Here is a 25955-nt window from a genome sequence, read left to right as displayed (position 1 = left end):
GATTGGAAATCCAAGTCGCTTTATAAGTTTCCTGCTCTGTTTTTGAAAGGTCATGACCGAATCAGGTTTCTAGTGAGAATATTCCTGTGTGCAGTTTAAGAACCTCAACATTTATTTGCTGTTATCTGATAATGTTTGCTTAGAATACACAATTTTCTAAAGAATTCTAAAATAAACTGCTGACGTTTTCAGGGTGTGTGACAGCACTTGTAGGATATTAGAAGAAAAATCATGTACAAGCTTTTGCAAACGTTCAAAAGCATTTCAATATTTTGGGCAGAGAGAAAAGGTTACTGGCTGTTAGTTTTTAATCATGAACCTATTGTAGATTAACTCCTTAGAGGAAGTTAATCTTTAGTAGTGGTGCATGATCTTTTGCTGGCCAAGGCTCTGGAGTAGGGGAATAACCAGTTAAATGTTTTGATCTGTGTCTGAATTTATTTTGTTATGTAGTAGAGCAACTGAAGGAAACTGGAAGATTTCATTGTTTTACAACCCAGAAGACAGAGTAAGTGTAGAAAGACTGGCAAGCAGCTTTGAGTAATGATTTCAGATGTCAGCTATTGGAGAGCTTTAGCTACAGTTGTGGGTAAATTTAACATCTGATAAAATGACAAATATGTTATTAAACAAAATATACTGGCAGCTTTTCTAGTGAGTAGTGCTGTAGATAATCTTGGCTAAAGAATAAAGAGATGCTGAAGTAGGCTCTGAGGGAATATATACGTCATTACATACAACTAAACATAGCTTCAAAACCAATCTGGATGAGTGATAAACTGTTTAAGTTTTTCTAAACAAAAGCAATTCTGAAAATCATATGGGAAGGGCAAAGGATATTATATAAGATACATTTATTCTAGTATGCGGTGGGTAGCCTCCTGAGTTTCAATTAAATATATTACTGAGTGTACTAAATATTCATGTATCAGTATATCTAGCTGGAATATTTTTAGTGAGACAGCCACTTGCAGGGTGGAACTTAAGATGGCCTACATATGTGTTAGACTGTATAGATAAGGAGAGTGAAAAGGATGCTTTTGTTATTTAATGGCAATGTTGCCACGAATTGATGCCATTTCATTGCATGATGGAGAGACCTAATCACTCTTTTAAGCTTCATCATGGTGAAAAATGTATTTGGAATTTTAATGGGTGATATAAGCAATGCATCTTCCAGCAAAATTTTGTATTAATAATCATCTGTTTGCTTCTAACAAACAGTGAAGTAGACCGCATTTGAAGTTAAATCTCACATGAAAATGAATGTCTCAGAGCCAAGGTCTGATCTCAGAATGCCATAAGCCCAGAGTAATAGACCAACATTAATGAGTTTTTTTCAGCGTGTATCCCCGTAACCAAAAGCCAAATCTGACCCACAGATACACAGTAACTACGCTCCTTACAACTCTGAAGGGCTTTGTAATAGCACGCAATGATTTCACAGAGGAATATATATATAACCAAGGATAAAATAGTCATATTTCCAAAGTCAGCAGATTTATTTTTGAGGACAAACAGCAAGTAGAAGGGTACACAAAGCTAGGCTACTATAAATTTCTTGCTTTCAGACGTAAATGTGTTTTGAGTGGTGTCAACAGTTTGTACCTGGAATTTCAGATACACCTGATAGCTGTTGGAACAGCTTTGTAGATCGATGAGATAATAAGCAACAGTAGTTACTGTTCAGACTAACAGGCTTTTTTGCAGCTAGAAAGTAAGTATAGGTTTAGTGAATGTCTAATGTAGTCCTTTTAAAAAGTTTCAAAATAAATTAATAAAAAATATAATGCATTTTATCCAGAAACCCCCAGAATTCTTCCAACTGGAAAACACTGCTGTAGTTAGTATAGGCTGTTAACACAAGGATAAATAGACAAGTGCGTTTTCTGGTTTATAGCTGATGTCTGCGGGTACTGTGTATTTGTAAATGATCAGTTATTAGCTCAGAGGATGTTAATGTAGATTTGTGAGTAAAAGGAATTATTCCAAAGAGTTTCTTAGAGACAAGAATTGTGTTGAATAATGTAAGAGTTATCAGTGCTTATGACTTCAATAGAACCTTTCCACCATTTATGGGCAGCGGATAGAAAAGGCTGTTTCACTAGCAGGTGCTGAAATGATAGATTGCACTGTCCAGCTTTGCACTCTTCGTGCTTGGTCGCTATCTGATCCCACATTGTATTTATGCCTCATAAACATCATGGCATGGAAATTCTTATGGGATTATTACTTCTTTTCAAAGATTAGCAACAGTAGGAACTGCAATTGACATAATCTAAATGGGTGTTATTTAAATTCTTTCATCCTCATCAGACAGTAATTATTTATTTTCAAATGCTGTTGTGAATGTGTTATTTACAGCCCCTTTAAAGTCCTCTCTGAACTTTCCTACAGGGTCCAATGGATTTACAGCAGGCTGAAGTAAATGTAATTTGGTTGCCAGAAAGCTTGATAAGAAATATGCAGCAGGAAAAACAAGTCAAACGAGGGTGTAAAAGACTGTATAATTTTTTTTAAATAAACCAGCCATTTCTTTAAATTACACGTTCTTCCATGCAGGCAGAATTAGAGGAAGATGGAAATTATACCATCTGCCAGAATCCCTTGGACTCATATTAAAATTGGCTGTAGAATTTAGTTATCTTCCTAGTGTTGCTTAAATTTCAGTTGGAGAAGAGTAATATGGAAGTTTAGTGATTACTAGGTTACGCTGAATACAGGGAAGGAAGACATAAAAATGAAAATAATGTCTGAATCTTTCTCCTGAAATCTTAACAGGATAACAACAGCTTAATTGCTCAGTACTAGGAGTTCTTAGTTTTCAAATATATTGCTGGGAAGTGTAATAGAACCTGTACTTTCAAGCATTTTCTTGCAGAAACATCCATTGTATGTAATTATTGCTTTATTTTGCCAAATTATGTAAGATTATTTGTTTCTATAAAGTGGAAAACAGAACGTTCCCAGTAGTAACACAAATACTAGCTTATTCCACAGTATGAATGCTTAGTTGACATAAATCGTCCCAAACCCACAAGAAGTATGTGATAGAATGGCAATTAACATTTGCTGCGGACTTCCAAAAATACTAACATCAAGTTATAACCTGACACATGTACTGTCACTTAGTTTTATTTTATTGATTCCTGTAGTCACTGCTGGAGGATCTCTTTCCTATGATTAAAGAAGGAATTTGAAGTGCCCAAATCTCAGAGGATGCAGTGCTCAGAAAGTATTTAGTGCTTAAATTCTGAAAGTTTAGAAACTGCTGAAGAGAATTAGCTGACTACGCTTCGTCCTATTGCGAATTGATTAAATTTCACGCTTTCAGGTAAATTCGTCTGTTAATGATGGACACATCTGGAGGGACCTTCAATGCTGTCTGAATTGAGACCGTTCAGAGTTGCTGTTTCAATAGCAAGAGAAAGAAGCTGACAATTTCAGCAACCAAGTATAGAAAAGATTGAGGCAGACTCTTCTCCAAAATGAGAATGAGCGGTAGCATGCAAGTTACAGCAGGGATAACACTGATTAAATCTTACAAAAAATATTTTCACTGTGAGGGTGGTGAAACTTTATCAGGTTGCCTAGAGAGGTTGTGGGAACTTTGCTTTTAGAATGGGCTTAACCAAATGAAGCACTGAGCAACTTCATGTAAGTGTATCTGTTTTGAGCAGAGCACTGAATGAGATGGCTTCTAGAACATCTTTCTGATCTAAATTATAATTTGGAGGGGACTAAAGTGTTCACTGTACAGAAGCATGGAAAGTAAATATAATAAACATGTTACCAGATATTAAATCTTCCCATCTTCTTTCCTATATGATAATTGAAACAATTGTATTACTAGGCCATAGCTTCAAGGGCACATAGGAGCTGCAGAGCTGTGACAGATGGAAAGAAGGATATAACATGGTTGCACCTCTGGGGGCACAGTGAAATTCAATTCCAGCTGCTTTTTCAGGATGTTTTTATACCAGCTTTAGGAAATAATTAAACTACTCTTCAAGGATTTTGAAAACATGGCACCTGCAGGGCTTGTAGAAACCGTATTTGTGTCCAGTTTTAGTGACTGGAAGTCATTGATTGTGCAGTTAAAATTAACTTTTTTAGTAAGGGACGTTTTATCAGTTAATTGTGTTTATTAATGATAGATTCTGCTGGTAAGCATACTGCAACGTTGACTCAGATTTATACTGCTGTGTTTTGTTGATGTCTATTATTTACACTACCACTGTGAAATTAAAGCAACAGTCACCACCAATATTTCTCAGTCATGGGTAGCACTAGACATTGCCACTCACCATGTGTTTAGAAAAATCCTCCCATTTTCTCATGCTTGATTTTCAAACAATTGTGCAAGAAAAAATTCCAGTGTAGAGCTGATGACTACAAAGGTATGAAGGAAGGTAGTAGGTGAATAAATCCTTATAAACACATACTTGATTACTGAGTTAAAACTGATAACTTAGTTTCTCGCTGTTTACAAGCTGAAGTTACTCTTTTACATTGTCATGCAGACTTCTTCCTTTGACTGAATAATCAGCAAAATGTAGTGTGCAGGGCCAAAAATGATATTTCTGTTTGGTCTTCTGTCACTGGCAGTTCTGTAAGCCCTTATCATAAAACATCTAAGCTTCATCTTAAACTAGACATTCCCACTACTCCAGTGGAAGGTTTCCTTCAGCAGTTCCTTCATCTTACAGTTAGAAATTATTTACAAGCTATGCAATGAGAATGCCTCAATTTTTTATTTTGTTAACATTATCCTTTAGCTTAATTTTTTCCCTCTCTCTTTAATTTCTCTCTCTTTAAATATGTCAGAGAATAATCCTATCCCATTCTTTTTCTTTAGCAAGGCTAAACCAAATCATCTCCCTTATTTTCTCTCATAAGAGTTTCTTCCTCCCCGTGATCATCCAAGTAGCCATTCTCTGCAGCTGTTCCCAATTTAACTCACATGTCTTGAACATGGGTGATCAGACTACTCATATTCCAGATGTGGTCTTGCCAGTCTGTTACACTGGCAGCAATACACATTCAGGACAGCTGCACCTCAGAGAGCTGTTGGGGGAAAAAAAAGCAGCATGTTCATCTGATATCATGTGAAATGTCAAGCAATAACCAAACAAATCTTTGATGTTATCTGTGTTTATCAAAGGTTGGCTATTTTGCTAGAAATGGGAAATTACCAACTGTGTTAAAGACGACTTATTAAGTAGTGTTTCAAATTATGTTCTTAATTACTCTTGTACACAATCATTTTAATCAAACTGAACAAACTTGTGCAGGTGTGATTGAGAACAGACTTTGTCCCATTAAGTATGTCTCTTACAAATAGGTAATGTATATTTCAGTGAGTTGGGGATAAACATTCTGATCGCCATTATTAAAATAGGAAGCACATTGTCTTGACTTCATGACGGTTGCTTAAATAAACCTGAACTGCAAATGCACAGCATTGGAAGAAATGTCAGCAGGGTGTTTTGAAAATCTGAAATTCTTTTCAGCTTCCTTGATGACAAGAGAGATGCAAGTATTATTTTTTAAAGGCAGTGGGCTACAAATAAGTAGAAAATAGAGGTCCATGCATTAAGATTCATGTCTAAGGATAATGAAAAGATATTTTATTTAACTGTTTGCTTGCCTTGAGCATTATCTGTGCTGCAGTACTGCAAAGATCATTTGAGTCATTCATAGCATTAATATGATCCAAAGAAAGAAGTAACAGCTGGAAATACAGGGGAAGGCAAATATCACACTTTCCTATTTTATTTTATTTTGTTTTGTTTTATTTATTTTATTTTATTATTTTTTAAATAAAAAAAGATGATTGAACTAAGCAAAGAGGCATCTACATGCGTAATCCAGTGTATCACACCCTATGATTGACTTTGAGCAAAGCAAACTTGATGCTTCCAGTGCCATGTCCAAACCTGGACCTCCTTGTTCCCCAGGAGCTGCGTGGCTTTGCTTTGAAGTCTTTCACCACTAGACCATCCTCAACCCACATGGTCTAAACTCAGCTCCAGAAGAAAGACAGGGCCTTGGCCAATGTGCACCAAAGGCAGGGCTGCTGTGAAAGTGCTGGCTATTAGCAAGACAGGTGGAGACCTGTTAGAGAAAGGGGTGTTGGTAAGGCCCTGTCCACAGGTTCCTCCTTGGGTTATTCAAGCACAGTCCATCGGCAATCTTTTTGGCCCAACGCTCCACTGGTAAAGAACCATATTTCTTATGTAAGCAGAACTGAATAAAGCCAGTAAAGCAATTTCTTTGTAATGTGTTTTCTATCAAATCAAATTTGTTTTACATCATATTTGAACTTCTAGTCTGAAGTAAGATTAAAAAAAAATGTTTCATGCTTCTTAGATCTGTTATTTCAGGCTGCCTCTAAAGTTAAGAAAAGCACATTTCATTTACATTTGGTTTGTGTTTCTTTGGTCTTCTTTCTAGAAATTAAATCAAACATTTTTGAATCATTAGTGCCATATGATATTACTTATCAGAATCTAGTCTCAAACTAGAAATACTGAATTCTATTTTATATCTCAGAAATTGGATTTTGTGCTGCAGTTCAGCACACCAGTCAGATTCTAAAATTTGGAACATGAATCTTTGCAAGTATCTCTTCTAATGGTGTTTTGTTGTTTTTTTTCCTAGTATCTCCTAATTAAAGCTGTATCAGGGTTTTGAAAATGAAGAAAAAAGAAAAAAAAAACAAAACATAAAGAGCAGAAGTGTGCTTTAATTGGTGTTTGGTATGTCTCTAAAGGGTCTGATTCGACCTGGGTTGTGAACGAGTTAAAGTTTTTATTCATTCTCATATTAGGTGAATAGATGTGCTTATTCTGAAGTTTTCTTATCTACTGTAAATCAATATTTACTTATCTGTGCTCTTTTACCTGTAGGGGAATACAGTCCTTTTAACACAAATATATGCCATGTAGTCAGTAGTGAGTTGTGTATTTGTCCCTGTTAATTGTATAGACAATAGTATCTGATAGAGGGCAGTCCATATCACTGAAGTTCTGTGCTTAACTTTTTCTCTATTCACTAGATAGAGAAGTGCAAATGTTGGATACTGGTGTCCAGTAAGAATGTAGACCACTTAACCCTTTTTTAATTACAGATTGACAAATAAATAAGAATTGGGTTCTTTCAATTCTCTCTTAGAAAATTGCTTATGTAAGGCTCTCAGTCATTCAGGGAGTGTTATATAACCCCTGTATGGGTTAATGCAGTGATTGATGGTTGAGCACAACTTGGAATGCAATGCCATAAGGTCAGAAGGTGAAAAAGATCATTTGCTGCTACTTCTACCCAGAATTGTACTGATGTAAAGTCCATATACATTTATGGATGTGGCTAGAAACACTTGAACTGTATTCACCTAGCTGCGGGCCCTTACTGCGAGAGCAAAAGAAGCCTGAACATTTCCAGTGTTCCTCTTAACTCCAGCCTTCCTCTGTCTCAAGCTCTTGTAGCATAGCTATTTGAGATTAATCAAAAGAGAGCAGAACATTTCAATTATCTTTACCATTATTGTAAGTGCCTTTTTCTGAGATGTGATTTTGGACTGACCTTTTGTCCTGGGCTGATCCGGCACTCAGTGTCACAAAAAAGCCCAGATGGAGCTTTCATGGTCTCTCAAAGTTACATTCAGTGATAGTAGGCTTGTCCTTCGTTCATTTTGATGATCTGAAGCAAGACAGGAAAGCAGGAGGGAATGTGAAATTTTAGTTTGTTCCTGAGATCACTGTCCTCATACAGTAAATGTAAAGTCACATTCAAGGTCAGTAGGGCATATTTAACATTGCACAGTGTGCTGCCTTTATGTTTCCAGTAGTGTGACGAAGAGAAACAGTAGACAAGAGAAGCAAAAAATTGTTTTTAGAGGACAGTCGTTTATTTCCAGAATCTCTGAAGTGCAGAAAGATATAAGAAAGAAATTCTATACTCCTGTTTGTGTCTAGGTAAAGACAGAGTTAAATGATTGAAAGGATTACAGTCAACAGATGTCAACATGACAGACCTTGCTCCATTGTATATGCATATATCTGTTCCCTCAGTTACTGTCACAAATTACTGAACAAATCTATGCAATATATAATGAAGAGAACATTAACAAGAAAGTAATTTTATGAAATATATTTTAATATAATTATTTTGAGTGATAAGTTAAATGCTTGTGTGTTGACAGTTTAGTTGGTCATTAAAAGCACAGTTGTGAATTTCAAGTCTTGAGCTATAAATGTAGTGCTTTAAAATTAAGATATAAATGTTTAACCAGTCTTTTAAGGAATCAGAAGACTGAGTATGTTATTCGTATCGGAAAAGCTGGAGAAACTTCATTAGTAACTGAAGAAATTTTTATGTTTTATTTTGAAAAGTAGCTGGTATCTTCAATTGCATTCTGTTACCGTATGCAAATATGGTACAGGTTGCTATTTAATGTTGTCGTAATTGAATAGTGCTTGGGTAAGAGAGATCACAGAATGGCCTAGGTCAACAGACCTTGAAGATCATCTAGTTATGCTACAATTCTTCCTTAGGAAGAGATAATAATTGTTATGTTCTGTGTTATGATCTATGTATTTGTGTATTTCTTGCTACTCATCATTTTGTAATGGCAAATAACTGTGTCCTGAAAGTGTACCCATTTTAATTTACCATTGATATCCACAGAAATATGCCATCACAGAAAATATGGACTATTTATTAGTAAGTAAATGGAAACACTTTTATTATTCCATTTCCCCAGAGTTATATAAGGAGCATTATCAAAAGAAGCTGCACACAGATTTAAGTATCTGAGCCAGATTTCCATTCCATTCCTGCCTAATCTTCTTCACACATGGCCTTTCTCACTTAGTATTTCAGCAATCAAATACAAGTTTTCATTTCCCTTCTATATGTGTGGCTATGTGACTTAACAGATTTAAATGGATTTTGCCTATATTGGCTTGACTCCTCCTGCAAAGAAAAAGTAAGGAAACAGAATGGTTCCAAACTTCTCAGCTTATACTCTTGAGTTGTTTTTGAAGAGACAGAGTTGCAAATTTGTCTAACTGGAGTCAAATTATGTCAGTAAGAATGTGACATTCATGGTTTGTGCACCATGTCTTTTCCTAGGATGTACATGGTGATATAATTTTAGTTGGAACTTCAGCAAGCATTCATTTCCGTTAATACCTGTATGACAGATGATAATAATCCATCTTGCTTGTTTTCAGAACTCTTTCAGAAAATGACAGTACCTCTTTACCACCTGCTGATTCCTGTACCAGTCCTACTAAGATGGATTTGTCATTCAGTAAGACTGCCAAACAGTGCCTAGAGGAGATATCTGGTAAGTGACAAAAAATCAGACAAAGCCTTAATTGTCGAATGGTGTGCTTCTTTGTTTATATTTTTGTTTTCCTACCAGGAGCTTTGAATGCACTGACATAATATTTCTGACTTCTATTCATGAGTGGCTTTAAGTATACGGAAAATTTGGTTCACACACAAGTTACTATTTCAAATGCAAAATAGAAACCATTTCATTTGGAAGGGTCCTTCAAATATCATTGTGTACAACTGCCTGACGTCTTCAGGGCTAACCAAGAATTAAAGCACGTTATTAAGGACATTGTCCAAATGTCTCTTGGACATTGATGGGCATGGGGCCTCAACCACTTCTTTAGGAAGCCTGTTTCATCATTCAACCATCCTCACAGTAAAGAATTTTTCCCTTCTATCTCATCTGAACCTCCCCTGGCATAGCTCTGTTCTATTCCCACAGATGGAATTGGTTACCAGTTCCTTGACTGGTTCCTTCTGTTCTGTTCTGCTCCTTCATCATTTTGCAGAAAATGGGCTTTCATAAGTGAGGGTTTCAAGTTATTATTACTGGTAGAGTTATACTAAATGCTTCAGAGCAGCCATGGGAATTGTACTTCAGGATGTTTGACACTGTGTTGCATTTAAGACCTTCAGATTGAGTCGTGACACCAGATCTGAAAAATAATGACACAAGATTATCATCTTCTTTTGTAAATGAATCTTTATTCAGTAAACAAGAAAATGAACAAGTCCTTACTATTGTACCTGTCTTTTAAGTTAACTGCTAAGGCTAAGCTGGTGCAGGTTCTGTTCTGCAATTCCTTGTAAAACTGGAGTAAAGGCTGTATTTCCCTTGTTAGGTTACAAATGTGAGGGATTTTTTTTTTTAATCATTCCTTTGAAGTCAGCAAAGACTTCCTGATTTACATTAGCCCTGGATCTGGCCATAACTGCCTACGGATGCAAAGCAAACTGTGTCATAGCTGACTTCTTCATCAGGATTGAATTGCATTGCAGGCTTGTGTGGGAGTACTTTCAAAAGGACTCTTTGACAGAGTTGTTCTTTTTTATTCTTCTTTTCCTTCTAATCAGCATTTTTATTCTCAGTATCACTTTTACAAGAATAAAAGGTGAAATCCTGTCCCTGTGGATTCAATTTTAGTTTTGCCATTTTGCTCTAAATTTTTAACACTCAAATAAATTTAGAACGAGTCATGCATTTCTTACACAGGATATAACTCACTTTAAAATACTCATTTGACACATCAGTCTAAAATTATCTCTCCACCAGAAGGGAAATCAGATGCCCAGGATCTGTGGGACTGCCTTGGCATTCAGCTGATTCATACTGACATTGAGCTTTTGTCCTCGTTTGTCGTACTGCTTTCAAAAGTTCCCTAAGTCTAACATCCATAATTTGCACAATCAGCTTTTATAATAAATACATCACCGTGAAGCTTAGTGAAGTGTTCCCTGCAGGTGACATGTGCCTGTTAAAGTTATTTTACAATAGTATTTCTTTAAGGAAAAAAAAAATTGAATTAATACAGATTCTTTGGTCTTGTATGTATAAAGAGTATAAATTGAAACACTTATGCAATTCAAAGGTTGCTTCAAGGAATTATCTACTGAGATTAAAAAGAAATCAGTTCAGTACCTGCTGAAATGATCAAAAAGGATATCATGTCTCCTGGCCTTATGCTGTTCTGAACAGAAATTGAACAGCATCAAAAAGAAGAGAAAAACATAAAGGGCACAAGGTATCAGAGATGTTTCTAAGCTGATTATTCAGACTCTGGCATTAGCAGTTGATTGACATAACAGGCAGCAAAGCAGAATCACTGGGAAAATATGGTTAAGGGCCTTTGTGCAGAGGAAAACAGATGTGTGCCACCTATAATTGGTTGTAACAGCATAAAGAATAAATGGCTTAGATTCTACATTCACTGAATACGTAGATGTTTGCTTGGTGAACTACCACCAAGGCACTGATGACTCTGCCATTGGTGAACCTGCATGAAAAAAAAAGTCTTTTGCATGGCTACTATCTTTCTCAGAAACCCTCCACTGTTGTTTTGTGTGAGTGCAGTCTCTATATTATCTCAGGCTTCTTTTCTAAATTGGTAGCCAAACATGCTAATACAATATATTTGGTAGGCTGGATCAATGAAGATCATACAAGGGAAACCAAAAGGCTGTAGGAGAAGGTTTGTAAAGTGATGTCCCACCCGTTTTATATCTTGCACTTCAGCAGTCTTTACTGTTTTTTATGGTGCCAAATATTGGTAAGTCAGGCCAAAATGTTCAAGACAAAGTTATCTTAATCGATATAATTGTATAAACTGTTTCACTACTTTTGTTATAATTACACTCTCCTGTTTGTTATTGCCTGTTGGCTGAAGCTTACTGTCTCTTAACTAGCCAAGCAGATTGTATCAGAGTTACTAATCTACTTCAGGGTGGAATCGGCCAATCAGTCTTAAACTAATGTTGCAGTAACTTCTCCGTAACATAGGCAAAATTTGGATGAAAACAAAATAATTATAATTCTTAAAATGACTTCCCTTGTTCCAGTGGTAAACTGTCTTAGTCATGGCCCTGTTTTCTGTGCCTAGCAATGTACACATCACAGCATTTCCTCAACTGTGGTAACAGGGAAAAATGTAGGGAGGAAAAGTGAGAAGCTCTAGGGGTGGTTTCCAGCTTTTCTCTGCTTTGTCTTCCTCAATTTCTAGGGCAGTTTTTTATTTAAAAGGCATTCCTCTCTTCTGTCTCAGAGCTTATGAAAGGATGGGACAAAGTCTGAGTGCATCTGGCTTTTTCCATGTATGAGGGCTGCTCTGAAAGTAATGCCTACTATTTTATTGTGTTGGCCCATGACATTGAAGGTGGATGTTGATGGTATGGCAGTAGAGACTGAACCTTTCCACCAATTTTCTGTTACATTTTATTGCCATGTGACATATGGCAGTAGAAGGACACTCTGACAGAGTGACATCTGATATGAAAGTGCATATGAATCAATGGGATGTCGTAGAATTTCCTGTATGTGGAAAAAATTGCACCCATTGACAGATGTTGATCCTTGCTGATCTTTTATGGAGCTCAAAACTGTGGATGTGAACACGAAGAGGTTATGGGTGGTGTGTTTCAGTAGTGGTGACAGTGACAGTGGGTCACCTCTGCTGATGCAGATTTTTATGAGTGTAGGATGCAGTCGTTTGTTCATGGGTGGTGAACAATCACAGTTAATGGGTGTGACTGTTTTGAAAAATAGTGTTTTTGCTGCTTCAGTTTTTTGTGCTTTCTGTAGCTGTTGTAGTTTCTGCGGCAGTAAATAGGGGGCATTACTTCTGGAGCAACCTGCCTATTTCCAATCTGCTACTGGGCTAGTGATGACTTGGTTTTACTTGTAGAGCCATGAGACAGGAGGCTGGAGCTGGAAGGTGGAGGAGATGGTGAGACTGGTGCCAACGTGAACCCTGAGCAGTTGTTAGTTAATTTGAACAGTGCCTTTCCTCCTTGATTTTCCCTGCCTGCTGCTGTAGCTAATTTCCCACATGACTTACGCCTAAAGCCACTTCTGCCTCTTGGTAGAGCTACTGTTAAGTTTGGGTTTCCCCACAGTTCCTCCATCTCTGCTGGGAATGTGTTCCAGCTGTGATCTAAAGTGCTTCAGAGTTTTTCCCTCCTTTCTTTTTTGGTGAATATTTTACAGGTGTTTCCATGGTGCACGTGCAGATCAGCAGCACAGCATATGTGCAGTAGGCATAACACTTCCTGCCTACTTCAGACCACCTTTGCAGTCACTGTGCCAGTGATACCCATGTACCTACTGAGCCAGTTACAGTTGGGATAAAGCAGATTTTCAGCCATGGGTCACCCATGCAGTAGGTTAGGTGCATGCTAAGTTCATTAGCTTTGTTGCACATGTAGCACAAAATTGTGTAGACCTGAGTCCAGTAAATCCCAGACAGAAATTTTGGAGTCCTAAGTAATCACCTGTTTTGGATTCATGTATGAACACTCCTCCTTGCACGTAATTTATGTCCCAGTTGCCTCAGTGTGACTATTCAGGTTTTGATTTTATTTTCCCCTGCAAAAAAGAGTAAAATTTTACAGACAGGGTTTGAAATTTAGAATGAAAAGAAAAATTAACAAAATGAATCCAGCTTGGCTCTTGATTTTCATGGTTTGACCAGGATTAAGGTGGTTAAACTTCCTGACACAAATTTCTGTATGGAGTATTTGTACCATTTATCAGCTTCAGCTGCAAATTTATTGGGGAAGGATGTCAGTAAGTTAATTATTTAACAGTCCACTTAAAATGGTATATATCTGTAACTACAAAGTATGATTTTATGAAATCAGTGATAATGCTTTGCTTTAGCAAGTGTTTACTCAATCAAATAGTGTAAAGCAAAATGTTTAACCAATTATTCAAAAATTTACAAATATTGGCAAATTATTAAAAAAATCTGAGGGATGAAACGGAAATGAGAGAAATTTAGTTTAAGAGTTATGTGCTAATGTCAACGATAGGATTCTTGTAATGGTATTCAATTTTCAAGCTTTTAAGTTACTGCGCTTCTTTTGTGCTCTGAAATAGAATTAAAGAGAAGAGAGGAATAGAGAAATGGGGGAAAAAAAGAAATAAGAGGTATGGAAATAGTTTACCAATTTTTTTCAAGTAAGCTTCACTGAAGAGACTCTTAATGTTATGCATTTGCAGATCTATTACATAATTCATTTCTACAACTGCAAATGATGCTCAGAGACTTCAAAGAACATCTTATCTGACAGCAAAAGTTGTCCCAAGTTTATTAGTTCTTAAAATCATTTTTATAATCTCTTTTATGAAAGAGATGGTAAAAATAGTGTCATGCATTATGCTGACTGTGATGGAGTGGGGAAATTCCCTGTGCTATTCTTTATTTAACCATGTTCCTGTGTGCTGGGTGGGGAATACATTGAATTGCAGGGTAGCTGGGGAATAATGCTCTGTCATGATATTTGTGTTTCTCTGGTCTCCCATACTGTGTGGTTGGTTTAGAAAGATTTATTTATTCATTGCTACAATTCATACATTGAAAATGAAGGCATGAGCTTTACAAAAGTCTTTTCCAATAAAGAAACCTGAGAATTTCCACACTGCAATGTTATGTTTTGTCAAATAACAAACTGCAGAGAGATGTGGTGGAGTAGGATGATAAATCCAGTGTTCTTTGCATATGTATGTCAAGTGAGGCAGTGGGATTCATGGAAGAAAAGTTTGTATACTCTTGTAATTTAGGGCTGTAGTGTAATGTTTGTATGTGTGAGGGCTGAATGAAGGTTGTGTGAGTAGCCCAAATGCCTCCATATCCCATCATTTTTCTCACTGTGTATTTAACACGCACAAGGAAAGGGTAGCTGCCAGCTACAATCATGTGGCTTCCACACAGCCCGAGCATTGTATCCCTCCTGGACTTTGGCCCATGACCTGTGTCCTGCTGCAGCTCTGAGAACTAAATCTGCCAGGCAAGTTTTGGTCTCCTGTGTCCAGTGTGTCTGTGTGGAAAACTGAGTGCTTCCCCAAGAGAGCAATGCTTGGTGCTGCCCACAGAGCTGGAGCCCCACTGAGAGCATCTCCACTGGTGGCTGCTGGTGGGCACGAGTATGTTTGCAGAAACCTCCAAGGGTGCATATGTCACTACACCTAGCAGACACTGGGAGAAATGTCAGTGTTGCAACCCTCCAGATGTTGCTTTTTGTTTCCCTGCTGGAAAAGTGGCAGATGTAACATTTGAGACTTTGTCTTATCAGGGTGACAGGAGTTTTCTTCTGGGCCCATGACTCTGTGGGAAGTGGGAGTGGGCTCTCTTCTTGTAGTCTCTGTCTTTGTGCCAGTGATTCAGTGTGGAAAACTGTCATTGCTTGTGAATGCTGACTCTTTTCTTGGTTAGTTCTGTGTTTATGAGGGTTAACCAGGAAAAAATGCAGTCTTCCTTTAACATTTTTTAAGATGTTTCCCCTCCTGTTCTTCCATTTTTCTAATGTTTTAAAAACTGCACTGAGACAGGGAAATGCAAGAAATACAGTGAGGCTTCTCCTTACACCCCTTTATTCCTGTACTCCTCTGAATATTTTGTAATTCTTAAAGTGACATTTTCAAAGGTTACCTCCCTGTCAAAGCTTCCCAGGTAGGGATTTGAGAGAAGTGGAATATTTCTATATAAAAAATCATGTTAGAAGAATTCTACATAATGTTTTCTGACATCAGTTGTCCTTAGATAAGGAAATCTGTATATAGGAATTAGGAGTTTTTTTGTTTATCCTTCTACCATTTCTGGGGCTAGCATCTTTTCCCTGTGAGAAAAGGCATATATTAAAACATAAAGTCTTCTTTCCCTCCTGATGTTTTATTTAAAAACAACACTTAGAACTTAACAACTTAGTTCAGACATGATATCGAGTTGCTTTATATGAAAATTACTATTCCTTTTAATAAGATTTCTTCAGAAGATAGTGAAACAATAATTTTATCACAGCTTTTTAATTCCATAGTAGAGTCTGAACCTTACAGAGATGCAAACAAGATATATTTTCAGTTGAAAGAAACAAAATATTTCCTTCTACAAATAATCTTGCTGGGAAGTTGCTGTTGTATTCCATTTATTATCTTCCTTATGATCTGAAATTGCATTTTTTAATTTATAACAGAAATTGCAAGGCTCAAGGTCCGTTTGCAAATCTGCATTTAGCTTTCTGCACGGGGGAGTAGCAGTGATATGGAAGAAATAGTTCATCATCCTTACCTTTCTGTGAGGAAAATAGCATTTGCACTGAGCTAAGTCTGTTACTGTAGCATCCCGTTCAGGTGGAGCTGTATCTTGAAACCTGTGGCACTGTAAACTAGGCAGAGGCTTCTGTGTCTTCGGTTTAATTCACGAGGATGTTTGCTGCCATGGCAGCCAGCAGCATTCGCTGCAGTAGCAGAGAAGAGTCATATATCTGGGAATGCAGGTTGAATACTAAAATGCAAGGAGGCTTGTGCAGAGCTTTGCTTCAGTGGTTAATTTTGGCTCTTTATTGAGCTCTGACGTGGAGGCTGTACTTGCAGTTCTGTGTCAGCCCATCTGAAGTGAAGAGCTGTGCTCCAGGATCAGTCATGATCTGGTGAGAGAGGGAAAATCGCCTGAGATAGCACTCGTGCCTACTTCGGATTTCAGAGTGCAGCAGCCGTAGACAGAGATGCAGGCCCACCGCTCCGATGAGACTGGTGATTGGATGGATAGGGGAAAACACGGTTGGCTTTTGGGATTACTTCTGTGCTGGAGCAGAGTGTTTGATCAACTCTCTTCTGCTTGAGAGAAATCCAAGTGAAAATGACTGTAAGTACTGCCGATTAATGTGACAGAAGTGGCTTAGCAGAGACAGCAGCGTAATTTTAAAGAAAATGACTGTGCCTGTCTAGTCATTTACAGTTTGTACAGTGCATGGTTTGAGCTGTGCTTTTCATTACACGTGAAAGGATGTGCTCCCTGGGATGTGCAGCATGCAGTGCTGCAACGGTCACCTCCAGAGTGTGCTGAAGAACTGAACTGCTGCCCATCTAGGGCATATGAAATCCGAGTGAGGCGAAGCACAGCTGGGAAGATGCAGCGATCTGCTGAACTGTCGGTGTTTAAAGGCAAGGAGGTTAGGAGAGGGTGCGTTCGTCTTCAGAAGCAGAAGTCTCTAACCAACCTCACGCTCATCAGTGAGGGGGAGAAGAGGCGACACTCATATAGGGAGAACTGGTTTGGCAACGCCTCCAAGTCCAGCCAGAGTTACCATCAGCAGGAGGCAGAAGCTGGGCGCAAAGGCTTGCTTTCAAAGGCACTCTCACGCTCAGTGCACTCCCTCTGTCAGCCTGGCCTCACTGGACCCCAAGCATTCCAAGCACTACCACCTGCTGGAAGCAGAAGCTCCAGGAGGTTTGGAGACCGGTGTACAGATGAAGGTTTTAGTATTGATAATCAGGAGAGGGAGAAATCAGACGATGAAAACATACCCTGCACAGCCCATTTCCCCAGCAGGAACTGGGCAGAGGAGGAGGAGGAAGGCTGCTTGCGTGAAGGAACTGCGCATCTGGATGAAGATGTCATAATAACGATGCTGGGGGACTTAGAACAGGTCCTTTATACTGACATTTTGGGTAAGTTAATGTTGACTTGAAATCAGAGGGAGCAGGAGACCCTTGTGTTAGCACATTTCTGCATGAAGCAGATTTTTGATCTTGACTGTGATTTCATGAGACAGAACTGGGTTTGTTTGCAATAGTATGCAAAAACTGAGTCTGGTCACTTCTTCCTTGTTTGCTTACTCTTATCTCCAAAGACTATGAAATGAAGACAGTTGTCTAAATCATTTTTGATGGGTGTGTGGGCAGCAACAGCGTGTGAATAACTGAGTGTAGTTTTCTTAAGGTGGTGGAAGAAATTAAGGTGAAACACTTAGGTACTATTAGTTCAGTCCAAAATTAATGTCATGACATTCGTTCCCATGATTTTTAAACCAAGCCTTGAATTTCAGATTCCAATTTACAGCAAATGTGTCTTGGCCTTCGTACAAACTGTCCATAACTGCTCCCCCCTTCCCTCTGTTGATAATTTCATCCATATATGAGGAATTGTTAGTGCCAGGGTTTCACACTTTAGCTATATCAGTGCCTGCCAGAGAGCATTTGAAGTCCACTGCCATAGGTTCTTCAAAAGGCTTCTGTATTACTGGCTTTACTTTTCATCTCTCAGTGCTCAAAGTGTTCATTTCCAGAGCTTTGTTCTTCAGCCAATCAAATGGTTTAAGTCTCTTCTTGTTTTTCCAAGGTCACACACAGTGTCTGGCCTGGAGGTTTTTTTTCTGGTGGGTGTGCTAGCCTTGATTTTGTTTAAATTTAGGACAAAGTATTCGGTGTACACGTAATGTAGAAAGCTATAATCTCCAAACAACAAGAAAACAAGCATTCTCTTTTTATGCCTAACCTATTAGACTATAGTAGTATTCTAGAAGAGGTTTCTTGTAGAGATTAAAGGCTCGTTAGCAAAGGCAGATGAACTCTTCACCTTCTGCTTCTTTTCAGCTTTCTCTGAGCAAATCCCTGTTCTTTGTGGGCCTCAGTTTCCCCCCCTGCAGAGTGATACTGGTGCTCTCATTTGTGAATGAAGTTAATGTTTAAGAGCAAAAAATTCTCTGGGGAGCTGCTTATTATTTGAATCCTTTTGTGAAAATCACAAAATTAATGCAATTATTATTCTCTCATTATCTGCTTTGGGCTCTAGTTACATGCATGCATGTACCAAAATGGTTGTGAACATTGTTTTTAAATCTTCAGTATGGGTAACCTTCAGAACAGTAAATGCAAAAGTTTAACCTAGGTGATTATTGATTTCTATAAGATGCTTATTTTGATTGTGTATCTCACACAATGGACGAGCAGTGTTTCTTAGAAACTTGAGAAGCTGTAATGTTTCACTACTGATAGGCAAGAATTTGGGGGGACAAATTTTTGGAATGTTCATATTTAACGCAAGTGATGAAGCTACAAGTGATTTAAGGAGATTACATTTCATGAGGTCAGTAAAATATCTATATCCAGTTTCCTTGTGGGAGGAACAGTATTTTGGAAGAATGTTCACAGTGCCGTGGTTATAGTCTTTCTTTTCCCAGCCTCTTTGTGCATGGAGCAGAATGACTTTTCTTGTGTGCAGAGCAGAGTCACTTGAGATTACAAACCATCTCTGATATGTGAGGGCATGCAAATATGGGTAGACTGCATGACAGCAGTGCCTATTATTATAATAGTGTCAGAAGGAATTTGGGATCTCTTTGAGTGTCCGTTGCGTCCCAGTCCTTCTACAGTAAGCAAATAGTGTCTCTTCTGGCAGACAAGGTGTAGCTAACTTTCAGAATAATTATCCACCAGCCCTATGTTTTATTGTGTGGAAGAAGACTTCATGTACATTAGGAGTGACAGCGCTGTCCTGAAAATGTAAATTAATTCAGGTTCAAACCAGGTCTTAGGGTCTCACACTCACCACAGGAAATTTTGTGAGCATCATATTCAGTTGTTTATATTTTCTGACTTATTAATGAGGGGTACAGCATAAGGCTGTCAACCTACACTTAAGAGAAAAAAAAATAGTTATTTGTAAAACACTTAGTAGCTACTGTAATGGGGATTTCATATGTAGCACTACATATTATTATAAAATCATAACATTCCAGTTCTGTCTTTTCCAGTAGTGGAATGATTTTGAGATGACCCCTGTGTGACTGAGACATCAAAAGAGATTACACCTCAAAATTTCCACCTTTCCAGGAGATGAGTGCTACTTTTTATGATGTTATCTGTCTGAAGATGAAACATTCTCTGTGAAAATATACTTTGTCAGTTTACCATGTATACCTTTTTTTTCTTTTGTTATTGCAATTACACCTTAAGGCTTTGTTATGCTAGTTGTTGTGCACTATATATTAAAAAAGACAGTTATTGTCATGTTTGCTGCAAGGATTTGCAGAGTTAGCATATAGCAAAGGGCAACTGGCAAGAATAAACAAAGGAAAAGATACTGTATATGCAGATTATATTCAGTTCCTCAAATAAATACAGAGGTAAATAGTTGTTTTGCCTTAATACTGCCTGCTTATACCCTAAGATTCCTCTTTCTGTATTTAAAAGAATATTGTCTCATACCAGCAAGCTACTGATTCACTTCTAGCTTGAGGCAAGACAGGGAACAGGCCTGGGGGTTTCTCCCATGTAAGTGTTGTGGCAAGAAGATTCACTTTCACTCCTGAAAGTGAATTTGAGTGCATTTGCCTAAGGGACAAAGAAAGATGGCAGTGAAGAACTGTGTGCACTGTAGGTATCTGCCTGGAGGTAGTCCTGGACGGGCTGTCTGGGCTTTTAACAGCAGGCTCAATCTAACAGGACATAATGGTCTCCAGCACAGCTTTGGAATGATCTCTTCTGCCTCACGGGAGTTTCCAGTATGGCACAGAAACCTTTACAAATAGTACGTGGGATCCACACATACACTGATCAGCATGATGCTTGACTGAACAGATGCCTATCCTAAAACAAAGGAGTGTTTCAATGAGTATGAACATTTGCTTCCTTCAATGCACACAGATGTCATATTTTAAGGAGCAAAATCTTGTGGGTGGGTATGCCATCAAGGCAAGATAGAGAGTTTGGCAGTAGTTCTTGTCCCTGCCCCAGTGTCAGTTGCATGCCACCAAGACAGAGGTTTATGGACTGTTTGACCATGAAATACCTGTGAAATTGATTCAGAGCAATAAAATAATCAGGATAGCACAATTTCCTGAACAACTATTGGCCGGAGCAAAAAGAGCAGAAGATATAGCCAGTGGTGGGGTAGATGGAAAATCCTCAAACTGGCATTGCTAGAAAAGCAAGCTTGATGTTGTACCACAGCTGCAGAGGACATTGAATAGTACTGTACATCCTTAGGCTATCAGAGAAGAAGGAAAGGGTATATAGAATTTATATGCAATAGCATATTTCCATTTACTGCCAAGAGTTGGGATTTTTCTTAAGTGCCTGCACGGTGAGCAGACAACAGAAACGTGGAGAGCACCGTAGCAATTCAGTTTGTCATTGAGCTCAAAGGTTTCATACTTCAGTCAAAATTTAAAATAAAGATCTTAAGTGGTTAAAATAATACCACTTCCTTTTGCAGGTTCTCTTGTATTTGAAATAAGTGTGTCTGTCTGTATTAAACTACCGCCTATTGTAAATCCATGTTAAACAAATGTTTGTGGTTTTGATACAACTTAAGCTTTGTATATTTTACCCACATCTTCAAACAAGTGTTGCATTTAGATTATCTTATCAGATTTTTTTCCTTAAAACCATGTTGAATATTTCCCAGCTCTCTTGTCTTCAGACATCCCCAGGCCCCTACTCCAGTCATTTAGATGATACACCATGCTTTTCCTCAGAGACATCATCTTTGTTGCATTTGTAATTATATAAATCCCCATAAAAACATGGGAAGAATGGGGATGGCAACAGAATGAGAAATGCAGTAACTTAGATATCAATCTCCATGTGTATTTTACATTTTACTAATATGCAGTATCATAGTGCTACACAGTGTTTTGTCTCTGCTTAGATTTCTGATCTTGAAATTTGTATAGTGTTTAATTTAAATTTGCAAGACTGTCACATGATGAATGTGTTCAAAGATGAAACAGTTCTTCAATTTCATGAAAATTCCAGAAATAAAATAGACTTTTCTGGATGGGAAGATCGGAATCTGGAGTTAAATATTAGACAAGTGTCTAGTGACTGCATGATATTGTAATTGAAGATGACTTTCCATAATGAGGAGAAGGACTGACAAAGTGAAGTATGACATGAAATTTGTTATGAATGGAGTAAAAAAGAAATTTACACATCGTGTTCACCATTGTACACATAGCTAGAATGTTCATGTCTTCAAGGTCGCACTTATGAGACACACCCAGAAGCAGAATACTGGAAATAAATTATATTGTCACAGCTTTTCCTTCTAATTTCCCTGAAAGACTGAATTAATGTTCCTTGATATGTGAATATGTTTGAAAACATGCATTCATCTTTCCTCATATATGACTTCAAAATTTTTGTTACATATGTTTCTTTCAGGCTTATTATGTTTTTGATTTGTAACACCAAATATGTGACTTTTCTTTTATTATTTTTTAATGTGATTATAAAGATGATTCGAAAGTTCTGTGGGCTCTACTTTTCAGAAGACCAGACTAGACTGTCACAACCCTACTGAAGGTTGCTAAATTTTATAACTGTATAAACGATTCACATGCTTGAAGTGGTTTTATTCCAAGTAAAATATATTAAGAATAATCTAATAATTCAGAAACCAAGCCATTACAGTTCAAGAAATATACTTTGAGTACTTTGAAATAGCCTGTATGTTAAGTGCATATAGAAGAGATCCTGTAACAGTTGTCCTAGTTCTTTCCAAATACAGATTTACTGCGGCTTTATTTCCTGTGACATCATGAAACCATGACAAATGTCCAGGAGGAAAAAGGTGGTGTGTAACGTCTCAAGTAGTCTAGGGTTGCATTTTGCTTTGGTTGTAGAAGATAAAATTCTAGACACTCTAAATCTGAATTTCATTCATAGATTTGGGTCCTATCAGGAATACTTCACAGAGCTCTCTTCAATGTGTGTGTCTTTTATTACTGAAAGGAAGAGGTTTTATTTTTTATCAAGTTGAAGAGTATGATGTGTTTACAATCATATGTACATATCGTTATCTGTGTGTACTCTTTATTTAACTTGATATATTTGTATGTGCTGAAATTTATGTGACTTTTGTTGATTTCTTCCAGGGGAAGACCCTGAAACAAGAAGAATGAGAACTGTAAAGAACATAGCAGACCTGAGGCAGAATTTGGAAGAAACTATGTCCAGCCTTAGAGGAACACAGATAAGCCACAGGTATGCAGCATTGGTACAGACTACTTAAATATCAGACTATAGAAGTGTATTATTACTTGCTATGTGAATTAGAATTAAAGACTTAACAAGGGAGAATTAATTATGTCACCATCCATATTGTTTAGTTCTAGACTCCCTCAGCCACTTATAAGTGACTTTACTATACTTTTTTGACAGTGTATTATGCAGTCATTCACAAAGATGGTTGCTGCTTCATATATACATCTATTTAATAGTGTATAAAATTTATTCTAGATTATTTTACAAGTAAAGATTTTTATTGCACAAATGTTTGTGCATGCAGACAGACAAACACACACACACACAGACACACAACTTTTTTTAATACTCCATCTGTCTTCCCAACCCTTGTTTTTCCTTGTTTCTCAGGAACAGGAAAAGCATTCTGACTTCTCCATTTTGTTTTGACAGCACATTGGAGACAACTTTTGACAGCACTGTGACAACAGAGGTGAATGGGAGAAGCATCCCAAGCTTGACAAGCCGGTCCACCCCAGTGACTTGGAGGCTCGGGCAGGCCAGCCCTCGACTACAGGCAGGAGATGCCCCGTCCCTGGGTGCTGGGTATCCTCGCAGCAGTGCGAGTCGATTCATCCACACAGATCCTTCTCGATTCATGTATACCACCCCTCTTCGCCGAGCAGCTGTTTCTCGACTTGGAAATATTTCACAGATTGATGTGAGTGAGAAGGGAAGCAGTGATTTGGATATGTCCTCTGAAGTTGATGCTGGTGGCTATATGAGTGATGGAGACATCCTTGGGAAAAGTCTCAGAGCAGATGACATCAACAGTGGGTAAGCAGCACTTTCTTTTATTTGAATTAACTCCAAATCGGCAAGTTCATTGGCATCTTCCTGAAAAACTCTGACACATAGATGGAAGCTGCATCTTATAGATATAGCTGCGACGTAAAAACGTGTGTATTAGAAATAATGATAATAAAAATAAGCCCCGAAATTGCCAGCAATATTCCCACCTGCCTTCAAATCCTGATCCTTCTGTTTCACATCAATATGAATTTTCAGTGAACTTTGATAAGAGCACAGGTATATCATTTTGGAATTTTTTAGTTGTCTGGTAAACCATCAGTTTTCACTACTTGCCTTGAGATGGGTTTTCTGGCAGTATTTTTGTGTTTTATTTGAGATGGTAGATATGGTATTGGACCCAGATAATGAAAAGAAGTTGCTGACAGGCCTGACTTTCTCTGTTAACTACTTCAGATACTGCCTTGTATACTCTGTGTTTCAAACCAATACTACAGCTTTTAAGCTGTGCGTATCATCCGAGCTGGAGGAATATCTTTTAATGCAAGAATAGATTGGTTACTGTCCTGGTTTATCCAGGAGAAAGACTTTCAGTTATTTGTAGACATATTTTTTTGCCTATCAGTTGATTGACTTTGAGGTACTGCATTCCTTGTGATACCAAGAGGAGAGCCAAAATACTTATTTTGTGTGGAAGTTGAGTTTCTCTGTAAAAGAATTATTTTTCTTTTTCAGTTTTCATTTTGTTGAAAAGTAAGTTTCTGACTGATTTGTAAGTATATATATTACAGTGTCTTTATGTTGAGAAAAAAAATATATATAACATAGTTTCAAATGACTATTGAACAGTTCTTACACCAGTCATATTAGCATGTACTTCACTCTTGTGTATGTTAAATGTTCTAAAGCATTATTTAAAAACAAGACATATTACAGTATTACCCATATATAAGTTGCTGTTCAGTGTTGCAAAGTCCCATAGAGACAATGGCCTTGTCGCACTGCACTACTTCACTATGTGTACATTTAAGACTGTTAGTCTAATCTTTAATTTGAAGTATAGCTATGATTAAAGAACGGTACCTGATGAAATAAGATTTGAAACTTTACTAAAAGCAAATCTAAATTTGTAAAACAACCTCTGTCTTGATTATTGTCTCACCTCAAGCAGCACCAAAACACCAATTTCTAGAAATACCATAACTGTAAAGAAAGCGAATTCCTATGTCTTGATGCACTGTCTCAAATATATATGAAAGGAAGACTACTGATAAGCTGGCCTACACTGTAGCATTAGTGGCTGACAGATGGAATACCATGTTCACATGTGCTAGAAAAGACAATGAAACAAAGAAAACTAAGAGTAAGTCCTAACTACGGTGCAGAAGCAGAGAAAAGTAATATTGAAAATGTAATACCTTAATGTCTGAAGACATTTTCTAATAAAGAAAATAAAATTCTGCCTTTAATGGATGCATGGATTTATTTTAAAAGAAAAAGAAGGAGGGTGGAATTCTTTGCAGTGACTGATGAGTTGTATTAATTAGCTCATCACCTTAGAGAATGAATATAGTCATCTTGTGTGACTTTTCTTTGCATCAGAATGACTCAACAGACAGTGAGTTACAGTGTGCTCAGTTAACATTTTTAGGTGTGGTAAATGTTAAAAACAAGTTAATAAGTTCAGAAAATTCAGAATTCATTGAGGCATGTGAAGTCTTATCTTCTTTATTCCTCTTCCATTTTTAGTTTAATTACTTTAAACACTTGGGGACAGGAATGCAGCAGTAATTAGAAAGTAGTGTGAGGGAGGCCTGTTAAGAGATTTGTAATATCTCTCCATTCAGACCTTAGTTATAGAGTATAAAATCCGTATAGACTGGATTTCACTCAAACCACAGCAATATTTAATATGCAGTTTAAGAACCTTGGAGTGTATTGCTAAATACACCTCTCATCCATTGTGTTTTAATGTACATTAGACTGCCATCCAGGACATGGTGCTGACCCAAGCTGCTGGTGTCTCACAGGGCTTCCCTACTGTAGCTTTAACTCTAAGTCTGGACCAGTTCACATTGTGGGGTGGTGATGGGTGTTCCTGGGCTGCTGCATCAGTTTCTCAGTCTCCCGGATTGAGAGATCTGTTGATTTATGTTAAATGAGCTCCAGAAGGAAACATGGGGCAAGGGCCAGCACTACATCTGGAGCACCAGTGGTGTGCATGAGCTTTGGCTTGTGCTTCAGAGTCTGTGTAGAGTTATTGAAGTGTTTGTGTACTTGGACACACACTTTGGCTGAAAGATGGATTTGAATGGCATCATTTCATGGCTATAGGAAAACT

At 37.7% G+C, this 25955-nt stretch overlaps 1 protein-coding gene across 2 annotated transcripts in view; it reads left to right on the top strand.

Annotated features, from left to right (window-relative positions):
- The window catches only part of NAV3 (neuron navigator 3), a 258103-nt gene that overhangs the window by 129081 nt on the left and 103067 nt on the right, over positions 1-25955 (top strand). For both annotated transcript variants that reach the window (XM_065743241.1, XM_065743240.1), the window contains exons 9-11: positions 9237-9352; positions 22717-22825; positions 23258-23641. In XM_065743241.1, coding sequence (XP_065599313.1) covers positions 9237-9352; positions 22717-22825; positions 23258-23641 — 609 coding nt within the window. The remainder of the gene's footprint in view (positions 1-9236; positions 9353-22716; positions 22826-23257; positions 23642-25955) is intronic.

Source organism: Cyrtonyx montezumae, unplaced genomic scaffold (assembly GCF_038088225.1).
Source record: "Cyrtonyx montezumae isolate F1298 unplaced genomic scaffold, pur_monq_1.0 scaffold_3, whole genome shotgun sequence".
In the NCBI taxonomy this organism is placed as follows: Eukaryota; Metazoa; Chordata; class Aves; order Galliformes; family Odontophoridae; genus Cyrtonyx; species Cyrtonyx montezumae.
Note: the sequence above shows the minus strand (reverse complement) of the source record. Positions and strands in the feature narration are given on the sequence as shown.